This window comes from Bombina bombina, chromosome 6 (assembly GCF_027579735.1).
Source record: "Bombina bombina isolate aBomBom1 chromosome 6, aBomBom1.pri, whole genome shotgun sequence".
Taxonomy (NCBI): domain Eukaryota; kingdom Metazoa; phylum Chordata; class Amphibia; order Anura; family Bombinatoridae; genus Bombina; species Bombina bombina.
The window spans coordinates 1,038,478,180-1,038,494,796 of NC_069504.1; the positions used below are offsets into that span (position 1 = coordinate 1,038,478,180).

At 39.3% G+C, this 16,617-nt stretch overlaps 1 protein-coding gene across 3 annotated transcripts in view; it reads right to left on the reverse strand.

Moving 5' to 3' along the window:
* ADAM19 (ADAM metallopeptidase domain 19) overlaps positions 1-15,273 on the reverse strand; it is a 329,717-nt gene extending 314,444 nt beyond the window's left edge. For all 3 annotated transcript variants that reach the window (XM_053718789.1, XM_053718788.1, XM_053718787.1), the window contains exon 1: positions 15,109-15,273. In XM_053718789.1, coding sequence (XP_053574764.1) covers positions 15,109-15,172 — 64 coding nt within the window. In that variant the 5' untranslated portion in view covers positions 15,173-15,273. The remainder of the gene's footprint in view (positions 1-15,108) is intronic.
* Between the last annotated feature and the right edge of the window lie 1,344 nt (positions 15,274-16,617).

The window sequence follows — 16,617 nt, forward strand, 5'->3', positions numbered from 1 at the left end:
CCAATCAGCCAATGGGATTGAACTTCAATCCGATTGGCTGATTAACCCCTTAATGACCACCGCACTTTTCCATTTTCTGTCCGTTTGGGACCAAGGCTATTTTTACATTTTTGCGGTGTTTGTGTTTAGCTGTAATTTCCCTCTTACTCATTTACTGTACCCACACATATTATATACCGTTTTTCTCGCCATTAAATTAACTTTCTAAAAATACCATTATTTTCAGCATATCTTATAATTTACTATAAAAAAAAATTATAAAATATGAGGAAAAATGGAAAAAAAACACACTTTTTTTAACTTTGACCCCCAAAATCTGTTACACATCTACAACCACCAAAAAAAAAAACATGCTAAATAGTTTCTAAATTTTGTCCTGAGTTTAGAAATACCTAATATTTACATGTTCTTTGCTTTTTTTGAAAGCTATAGGGCCATAAATACAAGTAGCATTTTGCTATTTCCAAACTACTTTTTTTCAAAATTAGCGCTAGTTACATTGGAACACTAATATCTTTCAGGAATCCCTGAATATCAATTGACATGTATATATTTTTTTTTAGAAGACATCCCAAAGTATTAATCTAGGTGAATTTTGGTATATTTCATGCCACCATTTCACCGCCAAATGCGATCAAATACAAAATATCGTTCACTTTTTCACAAATTTTTTCACAAACTTTCGGTTTCTCACTGAAATTATTTACAAACAGCTTGTGCAATTATGGCACAAATGGTTGTAAATGCTTCTCTGGGATCCCCTTTGTTCAGAAATAGCAGACATATATGGCTTTGGCATTGCTTTTTGGTAATTAGAAGGCCGCTAAATGCCGCTGCGCACCACACGTGTATTATGCCCAGCAGTGCAGGGGTTAATTAGGGAGCTTGTATGGTTAATTTTAGCTTTAGTGTAGTGTAGTAGACAACCCAAAGTAATGATCTAGGCCCATTTTGGTATATTTCATGCCACCATTTCACCGCCAAATGCGATCAAATAAAAAAAAAACGTTAAATTTTTCACAATTTTAGCTTTCTCACTGAAATAATTTACAAACAGCTTGTGCAATTATGGCACAAATGGTTGTAAATGCTTCTCTGGGATCCCCTTTGTTCAGAAATAGCAGATATATATGACTTTGGCGTTGCTTTCTGGTAATTAGAAGGCCGCAAAATGCTGCTGCGCATCACACGTGTATTATGGCTAGCAGTGAAGGGGTTAATTAGGAAGTTTGTAGGGAGCTTGCAGGGTTAATTTTAGCTTTAGTGTAGAGATCAGCCTCCCACCTGACACATCAGACCCCCTGATCCCTCCCAAACAGCTCCCTTCCCTCCCCCACCCCACAATTGTCCCCGCCATCTTAAGTACTAAAATAAAAGCTTTTTGGGGGTTTAGGTTTTTTTTTAAAAAAATAATAATAATTATTCTGCTGTATAGGACCCCCCTTAGCCTCCAACCTCCCTGATCCCCCCCAAAACAGCTCTGTAACCTTCCCTATCTGCCTTATTGGGGCCATCTTGGGTACTGGCAGCTGTCTGCCAGTACCCAGCTTACACAAAAAAGTGCTTTTTTTTCTTAGTTTTTTTTTTTCTGTAGTGTAGCTTCCCCAAACCCCCCCCCCCCCACCACAAACCCCAACCACCTCATTGATCGTTTTTTTTTTTCACTTATTTTAAACTGATTGCACCTTTTTCTGTAGTGTAGCGGTTCCCACCCGCTCCCTCCCCGTGCACGCGCCCGCCCCCGCCCTCCCGTGCACGCGCGCGCGTCCGTGCGCGCCCCCGGGCATCCCCGCCCACGATCCCGCCCCCCTCCACATCTCCAGGGACATCGATGGCCGCCACCCGCCTCCCGGTACTGCTCCCACCCACCAACGAAGGAAGCCACCGATCTCCGGTGCAGAGAGGGCCACAGAGTGGCTCTCTCTGCATCGGATGGCTTCAAAAGGTTATTGCAGGATGCCTCCATATCGAGGCATCACTGCAATAACCGGAAAGCAGCTGGAAGCAAACAGGATCGCTTCCAGCTGCTTTCCACACCGAGGACGTGCAGGGTACGTTCTCAGGCGTTAACTGCCTTTTTTTTGAGGACGTACCCTGCACGTCCTCGGTCGTTAAGGGGTTAAATCAACCAATCGGATTTTTCCTACCTTAATTCCGATTGGCTGATATAATCCTATCAGCCAATCGGAATTTGAGTGACGCAATCTTGGATGACATCATTTAAAGGAATATTCATTCGTTGTTAGTCGTCGGCCTAGAAGGATGCTCTGCGCCGGAGGTCTTCAAGATGGAGCCATTCCTCGTTGGATGGATGAAGATAGAAGATGCCGCTTGGATGAAGACCGTCTGCCGGTCCAGATGTCCTCTTCTGCCTGGATAGGATAAAGACTTCTGCCAGTCTGGATGTCCTCTTCTGCCCCATCGGATGAAGACTTTGGCCCGGCTGGGTGAAGTCGGCTCAAGGTAGGGTGATCTTCAATGGGGTAGTGTTAGGTTTTTTAATGGGGGATCGGGTGGGTTTTAGAGTAGGGGTGTGTGGGTGGTAGGTTGTAATGTTGGGGGGGGAGATTGTTCTTTTTTTACAGGTAAAAGAGCTGATTACTTTGGGGCAATGCCCCGCAAAAGGCCCTTTTTAAGGGCTATTTGTAATTTAGTTTAGGGTAGGGCATTTTATTATTTTGGGGGGCTTTTTTATTTTATTAGGGGGCTTAGATTAGGTGTAATTAGTTTAAACTTCTTGTAATATTTTTTTATTTTTTGTAATTTAGTGGGGGGGTTGTACTATAGTTTAGTTTATTTAATTGTATTTAATGTTAGATAATTGTAGTTAATTTATTTAATTAATCTATTGATAGTGTAGTGTTAGGTGTATTTGTAACTTAGGTTAGGATTTATTTAACAGGTAATTTTGTAATTATTTTAACTAGGGAGCTATTAAATAGTTAATAACTATTTAATAGCTATTGTACCTAGTTAAAATAAATACAAAGTTGCCTGTAAAATAAAAATAAATCCTAAAATAGCTACAATGTAATTATTAATTATATTGTAGCTATCTTAGGGTTTATTTTATAGGTAAGTATTTAGTTTTAAATAGGAATAATTTAGTTAATAATATTAATATTATTTAGATTTATTTAATTAATAATTAAGTTAGGGGTTAATAAATTTAATGTAGGTGGTGGCAGTGTAGTCAGATTAAGGGTTAATAAATTGAATGTAGGTGGTGGCGGCGGTGTAGGGGGGTCAGATTAGGGGTTAATAAATTTAATGTAGGTGGCAGTGGGATCTGGGAGCGGCGGTTTAGGGGTTAAACACTTTATTTAGGTGCGGCGGGGTCCGGGAGCGGGCGGTTTAGGGGTTAATACATATAATGTAGGTGGCGGTGGGCTCCGGGAGCAGCGGTTTAGGGGTTAATACTAGGATAGGTTTATTGCGGTGTCGCAATCTGCATTGAAAGTATAGGTTGCGCTAGAGTGATGTCAGCCCCATTAATGCTTCTCTGGTAAAAGGGATATACTATGTACTTGTAATATTAGCTTATCACAACCTGCACTATCAATAGTGCACCACTTGTAATCTGGCCCATATTATCTGATAGGAAAACACATGAATACGATAATAGAGGCGAATATAGGATACTATACACTGAGAGTACAGTGATTTGTATTGTCTGTTTACTTAAAGGCCAGTACTTAGAAAGAACAATGGAAAATAAACATTTTAGTACCTCTCTGTCACAGACATCAACTGGAGGCATTATTTTATATAAACCTTTTTGTTTGCATGAACCAGAACTTAAAGGGACATTCCGGTCAGAATTTAAATGCACAAAGATGGCTTACAGCTTTAAATTGAAACATATTTGCATTATACATGTATTGGCAAACATGCTTCTAGTAAAAGTTAGCACTGTTTGAATGTTAACATGTATCCCTGTACTTGCATGTGAAGGATTGCAGTGCACCAGCATTCTAAATACTGCAGCTGCTCAGAGCACCAATGGGCTTGTATCGTGTCCGCAATTAACAAATTGAGTCATTACCAGATAGTACAAGCACCTAAGGCTCTTTGAGCAAGTGCTGTGTTTAATATGCTGGTGCACGGAGCATACTTAAATACACTTTTGAAACAGCTATAGCTTTTATTAGAAACATTTTTGCTAATACATGTATATTGCAAAAAAAACTTATATTTAAAACTGAAAAGCACCCATATGCATTTCGATTTTGGCTAGAATGTCCCTTTACATTCAGAAATGTTCAGTATAGGTGGGGAAACAATAGGCAAAAATCAGCTATTTCAAATGAGAGAATAAAAGCGAAGGAGCAAATTGTAAAAAAATGTAATACACTCCAGTAGGTAAAATGGATAAGTGGGAGTGGAGAAAATTATAGTGTACATAGACCCCTGTAAGCGTAAAAAACTTCACACATACATACACACTTAGGGCTCCAGTTATCAAGCAGCGGATGCTGCTTCAGAGGTCCATAGTGTCAGGCTCCCCTGAAACGGAAGTTAAGAAGCAGCGGTCATAAGAGCGCTGCTCCCTAACCTGTCTGCCAACCTTTTGCTGGCAGATTGAAATCATCTGGATCCGATACAATCAAGATGATTGACAGCCCCTGCTAGCGACCGATTGGCCGCCAGTGAGCAAGGGGCGGCATTGCACGAGTATTTCACTAGAAATGCTTGTGCAATGATAAATCTACCCCATAGTGTGTGTGTGTGTGTATGTCTATATGTGTATATGTGTATATGTGTGTATATATATATATATATATATATATATATATATATACACACACATATACCTTTGACCCCTCCCAGTTCAAGTACTTATATCATATCCATTTACAAAACCTTTTTTAATGGGACAGTCAAGTCAAAAATAAACTTTCATGATTCAGATCGAGCATGTTACTTTTAACAACTTTCTAATTTACTTTTATCACCAATTTTGCTTTGTTCTCTTGGTATGCTTAGTTGAAAGCTAAACATAGGAGATACATATGCTAACTTCTTAGACCTTGAAGGCCGCCTCTAATCTGAAAGCATTTTGACAGTTTTTCACCACTAGAGGGCGTTAGTTCATGTGTTTCATTTAGATAACATTGAACTCACGCACAAGAAGCTCCTAGGAGTCAGCACTGATTGGCTAAAATGCAAGTCTATCAAAAGAACTGAAATAAGGGGGCCAGTTTTCAGAGGAATAGATACAAGGTAATTACAGAGGTAAAACGTGTATTATTATAACTGTGCTGGTTATGCAAAACTGGGGAATGGGTAATAAAGGGATTATCTACCTTTTTAAACAACAAAAATTCTGGTGTTGACTGTCCCTTTAATAAACCTTTGTTCCATAACTATGAAGTCTAAATATAACTCTAATCCTTTATTTCCATAACATTTTCATGTGTTAAGCAAACTAGCAATCAATAATGGTTTAAAAAGCACTAAATGTTACAGTGCATCAGCTAACTCACCACTTGTAAATAAAGCAAAATGAATGAGCTAATTGTGCTGTGCTACCCATTAAAAGTATAGGGTGCACTAAAAAAAAGTTTTGAGCCGTGTTAAAATGCTTTTGTTAAAACATTTCACTGTCCGCTTGTAATAGCAGATTTGCGTTATCTTTGCGCAAGACTAAACACAAGCTAACAAATCCAGCACTTACCATTCCATTGCGCTCCATTTGTAAACTAGCCCTATATTTTTATGGTGTAGGCAAAATTCAGGTAGGTTTACTAAAAATATATCTTGTTCTGTAATTCCACTATGATTGGTCATAAATTCAATGACAACAAAACTTTTTTGAATGCCAGAGTTTTAGTCCTAACACAAACTTGGGATATTACAGCAATTTTACGGCTAGATTTAGAGTTTTGTCGGTAACGACCCGGCGTAGCTAACGATGGCTTTTTTCTGGCCGCACCTTTAAAATAACTCTGGTATTGAGAGTCCACAGAATGGCTGCGATAGGCTCCAAAAAGGAGCGTAGAGCATTTTTAACGCAACTTCAACTCTCGATACCAGAGTTGCTTACGGACGCGGCCAGCCTCAAAAACGTGCTCGTGCACGATTCCCCCATAGAAAACAATGGGGCTGTTTGAGCTGAAAAAAAACCTAACACCTGCAAAAAAGCTGCGTTCAGCTCCTAACGCAGCCCCATTGTTTGCTATGGGGAAACACTTCCTACGGTCTGCACCTAACACTCTAACATGTACCCCGAGTCTAAACACCCCTAACATTACACTTATTAACCTCTAATCTGCCGCCTCCGCTATCGCTGACCCCCTGCATATTATTTTTAACCCCTAATCTGCCGCTCCGTAAACCGCCGCTACTTACATTATCCTTATGTACCCCTAATCTGCTGCCCCTAACACCGCCGACCCCTATATTATATTTATTAACCCCTAATCTGCCCTCCACAACGTCGCCTCCACCTGCCTACACTTATTAACCCCTAATCTGCCGAGCGGACCGCACCGCTATCATAATAAAGTTATTAACCCCTAATCCGCCTCACTAACCCTATAATAAATAGTATTAAACCCTATTCTGCCCCCCCTAACATCGCCGACACCTAACTTCAATTATTAACCCCTAATCTGCCGACCGGAGCTCACCGCTATTCTAATAAATGTATTAACCCCTAAAGCTAAGTCTAACCCTAACACTAACACCCCCCTAAATTAAATATAATTTTAATCTAACGAAATTAATTAACTCTTATTAAATAAATTATTCCTATTTAAAGCTAAATACTTACCTGTAAAATAAATCCTACTATAGCTACAATATAAATTATAATTACATTGTAGCTATTTTAGGATTAATATTTATTTTACAGACAACTTTGTAATTATTTTAACCAGGTACAATAGCAATTAAATAGTTAATAACTATTTAATAGTTACCTAGTTAAAATAATAACAAAATTACCTGTAAATAAATCCTAACCTAAGTTACAATTAAACTAACACTACACTAGCAATAAATTAATTAAATAAAATATCTACAATTACCTACAATTAAACCTAACACTACACTATCAATACATTAATTAAATACAATATCTACAAATAACTACAATGAAATAAACTAACTAAAGTACAAAAAATAAAAAATAACTAAGTTACAAAAAATAAAAAAATATTTACAAACATAAGAAAAATATTACAAACAATTTTAAACTAATTACACCTACTCTAAGCCCCCTAATAAAATAACAAAGACCCCCCAAAATAAAAAATGCCCTACACTATTCTAAATTACTAAAGTTCAAAGCTCTTTTACCTTACCAGCCCTGAACAGGGCCCTTTGCGGGGCATGCCCCAAGAAGTTCAGCTCTTTTTCCTGTAAAAAAAAAACATACAATACCCCCCCCCCCAACATTACAACCCACCACCCACATACCCCTAATCTAACCCCAAACCCCCCTTAAATAAACCTAACACTAAGCCCTTGAAGATCATCATACCTTGTCTTCACCTCACCAGGTATCACCGATCCGTCCTGGCTCCAAAATCTTCATCCAACCCAAGCGGGGGCTGGCGATCCATCATCCGGTGGCTGAAGAGGTCCAGAAGAGGCTCCAAAGTCTTCATCCTATCCGGGAAGAAGAGTAGATCCGGACCGGCAAACCATCATCTTCCAAGAGGCATCTTCTATCTTCATCCGATGAGGACCGGCTCCATCCTGAAGACCTCCACCACGGACCCATCTTCATCCGGCGACGTCCAACTGAAGAATGACGGTTCCTTTAAGGGACGTCATCCAAGATGGCGTCCCTCGAATTCCGATTGGCTGATAGGATTCTATCAGCCAATCGGAATTAAGGTAGGAATATTCTGATTGGCTGATGGAATCAGCCAATCAGAATCAAGATCAATCCGATTGGCTGATCCAATCAGCCAATCAGATTGAGCTCGCATTCTATTGGCTGATCGGAACAGCCAATAGAATGCGAGCTCAATCTGATTGGCTGATTGGATCAGCCAATCAGAATGAACTTGATTCTGATTGGGCTGATTCCATCAGCCAATCAGAATATTCCTACCTTAATTCCGATTGGCTGATAGAATCCTATCAGCCAATCAGAATTCGAGGGACGCCATCTTGGATGACGTCCCTTAAAGGAACCGTCATTCTTCAGTTGGACGTCGCCGGATGAAGATGGGTCCACGGTGGAGGTCTTCAGGATGGAGCCGGGTCCCTCATCGGATGAAGATAGAAGATGCCGCTTGGAAGATGATGGTTGCCGGTCCGGATCTACTCTTCTTCCCGGATAGGATGAAGACTTTGGAGCCTCTTCTGGACCTCTTCAGCCACCGGATGATGGATCGCCAGCCCCCGCTTGGGTTGGATGAAGATTTTGGAGCCAGGACGGATCGGTGATACTGGTGAGGTGAAGACAAGGTAGGATAATCTTCAGGGGCTTAGTGTTAGGTTTATTTAAGGGGGGGTTGGGTTAGATTAGGGGTATGTGGGTGGTGGGTTGTAATGTTGGGGGGGGGTATTGTATGTTTTTTTTTACAGGAAAAAGAGCTGAACTTCTTGGGGCATGCCCCGCAAAGGGCCCTGTTCAGGGCTGGTAAGGTAAAAGAGCTTTGAACTTTAGTAATTTTAGAATAGGGTAGGGCATTTTTTATTTTGGGGGTCTTTGTTATTTTATTAGGGGGCTTAGAGTAGGTGTAATTAGTTTAAAATTGTTGTAATATTTTTCTTATGTTTGTAAAATATTTTTTTATTTTTTGTAACTTAGTTCTTTTTTATTTTTTGTACTTTAGTTAGTTTATTTCATTGTAGTTATTTGTAGATATTGTATTTAATTAATGTATTGATAGTGTAGTGTTAGGTTTAATTGTAGGTAATTGTAGGTATTTTATTTAATTAATTTAATGATAGTATAGTGTTAGGTTTAATTGTAACTTAGGTTAGGATTTATTTTACAGGTAATTTTGTAATTATTTTAACTAGGTAACTATTAAATAGTTCTTAACTATTTAATAGCTATTGTACCTGGTTAAAATAATTACAAAGTTGCCTGTAAAATAAATATTAATCCTAAAATAGCTACAATGTAATTATAATTTATATTGTAGCTATATTAGGATTTATTTTACAGGTAAGTATTTAGCTTTAAATAGGAATAATTTATTTAATAAGAGTTAATTAATTTCGTTAGATTAAAATTATATTTATTTAGGGGGGGTGTTAGTGTTAGGGTTAGACTTAGCTTTAGGGGTTAATACATTTATTAGAATAGCGGTGAGCTCCGGTCGGCAGATTAGGGGTTAATAATTGAAGTTAGGTGTCGGCGATGTTAGGGAGGGCAGATTAGGGGTTAATACTATTTATTATAGGGTTAGTGAGGCGGATTATGGGTTAATAACTTTATTATAGTAGCGGTGCGGTCCGCTCGGCAGATTAGGGCTTAATAAGTGTAGGCAGATGGAGGCGACATTGAGGGGGGCAGATTAGGGGTTAATAAATATAATATAGGGGTCGGCGGTGTTAGGGGCAGCAGATTAGGGGTACATAGCTATAATGTAGGTGGCGGCGCTTTGCGGTCGGCAGATTAGGGGTTAATAATTGTAGGTAGCTGGCGGCGACGTTGTGGGGGGCAGGTTAGGGGTTAATAAATATAATACAGGGGTCGGCGGTGTTAGGGGCAGCAGATTAGGGGTACATAAGTATAACGTAGGTGGCGGTCGCAGATTAGGGGTTAAAAAAATTTAATCGAGTGGCGGCGATGTGGGGGGACCTCGGTTTAGGGGTACATAGGTAGTTTATGGGTGTTAGTGTACTTTAGAGTACAGTAGTTAAGAGCTTTATGAACCGGCGTTAGCCCAAAAAGCTCTTAACTCCTGACTTTTTTCTGCGGCTGGAGTTTTGTCGTTAGATTTCTAACGCTCACTTCAGCCACGACTCTAAATACCGGAGTTAGAAAGATCCCATTGAAAAGATAGGATACGGCAATTTACGTAAGGGGATCTGCGGTATGGAAAAGTCGCGCTGAAAAGTGAGCGTTAGACCCTTTTTTGACTGACTCCAAATACCGGAGGTAGCCTAAAACCAGCGTTAGGAGCCTCTAACGCTGGTTTTCAGGCTAACCGCCAAACTCCAAATCTAGGCCCTAAGTGTTTATTTGACTTTTGAAATATAAACCTGTCATCTCTCTACCACCAAATCTATGGGAGGTGCCAGTATCAGCCAGTGAGCAGTAAAAGGAAGTGGACTTTAAGGGGACCACTTTATCAAGCTCCGGGTGGAGCTTGAGGGCCCGTGTTATGAAGACCGCTGCTCCATAACCTGTCCGCCTGCTCTGAGCAGGTGGACACACATCGCCGCAATTCAACCCGATCGAGTACGATTGGGTTGATTGACACCTCCCTGCTGGCGGCCGATTGGCCGCGAATCTGCAGGGGGTGGCATTGCACCAGCAGCTCACAAGAGCTGCTGATGCAATGCTGAATACAGAGAGCGTATTGCTCTCCACATTCAGCGAGGTCTGTCGGACCTGATCCGGATCAGGTCGCCAGACCTTTGATAAATATCCCCCTAATACTGCTTCTACCTTTAAATAATAGACCCAGGAATTTCCCAATTTGAATTTGTTTCAATAAGAACCATAGATTTTTGCCATTTTACATTGTAGTAAAAAACAAGCAACTATTTAGAGAACACATACATATTTTTTTGCTGTTTTGCTGTTTTCTGAAGTAATATCTGGAATAATAGAAAGTATCTATCAAGCCTTTGAGTGAGTCTATGTCAGAGCAGGCATTTGCACAAGCTTAAAAGGGACATTGCAATTCAAAATGTTAATGTTCCAGTTCTTTGAAGCATGTTATTTTTCCATTATTAACCCTAGATAGATAACTGTGTTTAACCCCCTGCAAAATAGGTTAAACACAAAGGTAAACTCCTGCTGTTTTGAAGTGTCTGTCAAATGGCTTCTTTCCCTGCATTTCTGACAGACCAGCATATCTGGTAGTCATTCCAGTCCCCCTTATCGTAGAGCAGCAAAAAACACACAGTATTAATTAAATACAGCATGATCTCTTCCTCACCTCACAAACTCACTTTTTACACCATGGGCTGTTTGCCTGTGCTTTGCCCTAACAAGGGGCTGCGTCTAGAAAGGATGCCGTAGGTTGTGTCTAGAAAGGATGCAGGGGGTTGTGTCTAGAAAGGATGCCGAAGGTTGTGTCTAGAAGCATGCAGGGCGCTGAGTCTAGAAACGATGAGGGGGGTTTTGTCTAGAAAATATGCAGGGGGTTGTGTCTAGAAAGGATGCAGGGGGTTGTGTCTAGAAAGGATGCAGGGGGTTGTGTCTAGAAAGGATACAGGGGGTTGTGTCTAGAAAGGATACAGGGGGGTTGTGTCTAGAAAGGATGCTGGAGGTTGTGTCTAGAAAGGATGCAGGGGGTTGTGTCTAGAAAGGATGCCGGAGATTGTGTCTAGAAAGGATGCAGGAGACTGTGTCTGAAAATGAAGCAGGAGGTTGTATCTAGAAAGAATGACGGAGATTGTATCTAGAAAGGATGCAGAGGTTGTATCTAGAAAGGATTGCCGTAGGTTGTGTCTAGAAAGGATGCAGGGGGTTGTGTCTAGAAAGGATGCCGAAGGTTGTGTCTAGAAAGGATGCAGGGGGCTGAGTCTAGAAACGATGAGGGGGGTTTTGTCTAGAAAAATATGCAGGGGTTGTGTCTAGAAAGGATGCAGGGGGTTGTGTCTAGAAAGGATGCAGGGGGTTGTGTCTAGAAAGGATACAGGGGGTTGTGTCCTAGAAAGGATACAGGGGGTTGTGTCTAGAAAGGATGCTGGAGGTTGTGTCTAGAAAGGATGCAGGGGGTTGTGTCTAGAAAGGATGCAGGGGGTTGTGTCTAGAAAGGATGCAGGAGACTGTGTCTGAAATGAAGCAGGAGTTGTATCTAGAAAGAATTACTGAGTTTTATCTAGAAAGGATGCAGGAGGTTGTGTCTAGAAAGGATGCTGGAGGTTGTATCTAGAAAAGGACACTGGAGGTTGTGTCTAAAAAGGATGCTGGAGTTTGTGTCTAGAAATTATGTTGGAGTTTGTGTCTAGAAAGGATGCTGGAGGTTGTATCTAGAAAGGATGCAGGAGGTTGTGTCTAGAAGGGATGCTGGAGTTTGTGTCTAGAAGGGATGCTGGAGTTTGTGTCTAGAAAGGATGCTGGAGGTTGTGTCTAGAAATTATGTTGGAGTTTGTGTCTAGAAGGGATGCTGGAGTTTGTGTCTAGAAGGGATGCTGGAGGTTGTGTCTAGAAATTATGTTGGAGTTTGTGTCTAGAAAGGATGCTGGAGGTTGTGTCTATAAATTATGTTGGAGTTTGTGTCTAGAAGGGATGTTGGAGTTTGTGTCTAGAAGGGATGCTGGAGTTTGTGTCTAGAAGGGATGCTGGAGTTTGTGGTCTAGAAGGGATGCTGGAGTTTGTGTCTAGAAGGGATGCTGGAGTTTTTGTCTAGAAAGGATGCTGGAGGTTGTGTCTAGAAAGGATGCTGGAGGTTGTGTCTAGAAAGGATGCTGGAGGTTGTGTCTAGAAAGGATGCAGGATACAGGGTGCTGCTTATCAGGATCACATGAAAACCATGTGTTTGGCAGTTTTAGCGAGTGTGGACAGTGTAATGGCAGTATTGAGGGCCCATGGACACAGGGTTAAAAGAGGGTTATGATATAAATAGCTAACAAGACTGATAGAGAGGCTGCTAACAAAACTGTGTCCTCAGCAGGATTACTGGCTAGACATAGATTCAGGACCAAACATACAGCTGCACTTATATGCTTGTTGTCTTTAGCTTATCGGATGTGTTCAACTAGCTCCCAGTAGTGCATTGCTACATATCTGTTTGGTGTCTTATCAGTTATGCTGAAGCAAACATGATGACTGTGGCAAGCCTTGTCTTTCCAAATAAAGAAAGTGGTGGGTGTAATTTTACCATTGAAAAACAATTGCAGTAAACAAAGGTGTTAATCTATTCTAATACTATTCAGATTCTGTTGATTTGTTAATTTACTGATAGACTACAGAAAATGTTGTAATTACAAGGTGTTTACATTCCCTTTAAAGTGACAGTCTACTTATGAATATTTATTGTTTAAAAAGATAGATCATTCTTTATTACCCATTCCTCAGTTTTGCACAACCAACACTGTTATATTAATATACTTTTACCTCTGATTACCTTGTATCTATGTCTGTGCAGACTGACCCCTTACCTCAGTTTCTTTTGGAAGACTTACAATTTAGCCAATCAGTGCTGACTCCTAAATAACTCCAAAGGATTGTGAACATATATGAGACACATGAACTAGTTGCTGTCTAGCTGTGAAAACTGTCAAAATGCACTGAAAGAGAAGGGGCATTCAATAACTTAGAAATTAACATATGAGCCTAACTAGGTTTAGCTTTTAACAAAGAATACCAAGAGATCAAAGCAAATTTGATGATAAAAGAAAATTGGAAAGTTGTTTTAAAAATTGCAAGCCCTATTTGAATCATACAAGTTTCATTTTGACTGGACTCGGCCCTTTAAATATGAGTTAAAGGGACATAAAACAAAAAACATATTTCTTCCATGATTCAGATAGAACATTCAGTTTTAAACAACTTTACAATTTACTTCTATTTATTTTTTTCTGACAAATGTCAGTTAGTTACATTTTCCTTCCTAATGCGTCAGCCAAACACAAAATGTATATGCATATATTCTGTGAATATTGCACATGCTCAGTAGAAGATGGTGCCTCAGAAAGTGTGCATATAAAAAGACGTTGTACATTTAGATAATGGATGTGAATTAGAAAGTTGTTTAAAATTGTGTTGCTCTATCTGAATCATGAAAGTTTAATTTTAACTTGAGTGTCCCTTGTCAAGAAACATTTTAGGTTTCATGTCCCCTATAAAGCAGCTGAGTTTGAACCACTTCAGCCAACTGTTTATAAAATGACTTGTTTTAAAAAGTAGATTGATCAGTCATATTTAATGAACAAACTTTTCTTCATCTTTCCCACTTGCTTTAAAGCACTGGTAATATGGTTAGTAGCATTCATGTTTATAAGCAATACAGCTACATAATATTGCCTCAATACAGAGCATGCATTAAATAATATAACTGTGAAGGTTAAACACCAGAATTGTATAATTCCATAGAATGCAAATACCTGCTCCTCTTTACCTGTCCCATATAGTTGTGGCATCAGATACTTAGCCATAGAGACATCAGGAAACTAGAAGGCATCTGGAGAATGTCAAGTGATTGGACAAAATCCATTCATCTGACTTTCTGACAAGGCGTCCATCTGTGCCTGGGCTTCCCCACATATTATCTATAAACTCTCTTCCACTGTGCTATATATAAATATCTCCACCCACCAAATGTGCTATATATATATTACCCCAGGAGGTGATAGTGAGGCACTGTTTGTGTATCATTAGTGTTAGTCATAAAAACAATGCAATATAATATATATGCTGAGAATGTCACAAAATGTCAAGTCAGGAGGCTTTAATATTGCATGGTATGTTTAATTTAAACACACAAAACTGTGCTAAATATATATATATATATATATATATATATATATATAATATATATATATATATATATATGCACACATATATACACACACACACATATAGATATATATATTCATACACACACATTTTCTATATGTGTGTGTGTGTGTATATATATATATATATATATATATATATATATATATATATATATATATAATATATTAAAAACACAGAATCCAATTTATAGCACAGAATTACATTAATCAAAGTAGTTGCTAGTGTGTCAGAGACATAGAGCAATAAATCAAGGGGGCCTTACATAATACTAACTGGTACCCAAGAGTGTTCCAAAGCATAAAAAATGCTGTAACAATCACTTTCATGCTGCTCTTATTCCAGAACTGTTAGTTTTTGCATTGTGTATGTGGTGTAAAGTGATAGGTACATTATACACTGACATAACTGATATGGTAATGTCTCCCACTGGTACAGTTTACACTGCCATAGGGTCAGCAGCAGTATGTGTATATATTATATATATTAGTGTATCTTACCTCCTGTGAGGGCCGGGCGGCAGGTGCACCCCAGATCACAACAAGCAGCAGCCACCTCCTCCATAAAAAGCTGCCCTCCAGCCTGGCAGCTCCTGCCATCCGCGGGACCTGCAGCCCCGGCTCAACGCCCTGCCTATCACAGACACTACACACCATGCCATGCACGCTTCACTAGCCTGCAGCTGCCAGCACTGAGCTAGGGGAGGGGGCGGTCCTGATCCTACTGTAATGAATATTCATAGCACCTCCCACCGAAGCAGGCAGCAGCAGCAGAGATGGCCTCTAGCTTTGTACTCTAGCTTTATACTGTGCTGGAGCAGCTAGTTTGTCACTTTACACATCTGGGGATACAGTGTTAGCACCCCAGCCCAGTAATATGTGTACTGCCTCAGCTTACACTATATCATTTACTTGCAAAGTATTTATGTGCTTTATAGCAAGTATATGATTTACTTTGCACAGGAATATATGTGCTTTATAGCAGTATATGATTTACTTGCACAGAATATATGTGCTTTATAGGCGAGTATATGATTTACTTGCACAGAATATATGTGCTTTATAGCAGTATATGATTTACTTGCACAGAATATATGTGCTTTATGGCAGTATATGATTTACTTGCACAGAATATATGTGCTTTATAGCAGTATATGATTTACTTGCACAGAATATATGTGCTTTATAGCAGTATATGATTTACTTGCACAGGAATATATGTGCTTTATAGCAGTAATACGATTTTACTTGCACAGAATATATGTGCTTATAGCAGTATATGATTTACTTGCACAGAATATATGTGCTTTATGGCAGTATATGATTTACTTGCACAGAATATATGTGCTTTATAGCAGTATATGATTTACTTGCACAGAATATATGTGCTTTATGGCAATTTATTGCTAACAGCCTGTGATAGGGAATGTAACAATGAATAATGTGATATCACAAGAGTGGTCATAATAGTGCTCAAGAAATGAGGGACATATAAAAAAGCTAAGATATTTGAAATAGTCGCATTTTTTTTTTGCTTTGTTTTTAATGGCAGAAACAAGTCTTGGGCTGTCATGTTTCTCTTTCAGAGGAAGATTGCCTGATATTTTGGGATTGTGCCATCTATTTTTTTAGGCAGGATCAGACTGATAAATTCAGGAAAGTTCTTCTCTGTGAAAAACACAATTGGGCTAAAAGACGCTGGCTCCCCCCAGGTGGGGGGACCTGCCCAAGATCGAGCTATTTAGCTGTCCCTATCAGCCAGTGAACAGTAGATACTTTTGTATCAATTGTAACCAAACAAGTACTTCCACTAGTTCCCTCGTAATATAAACTGCTTCTATAATCTTATACATTAATGTATACAACAATTTGTTTTATTTTAATTATTATTATATTATTATTATTGTATTAAATGTTATTGTTTAAAAAGATAGATAACTCATTTACTGCCTATTCCCCAGCTTTGCACAACAAACATCTTAATAAACTTTATAATGTTTTAAACCTCTA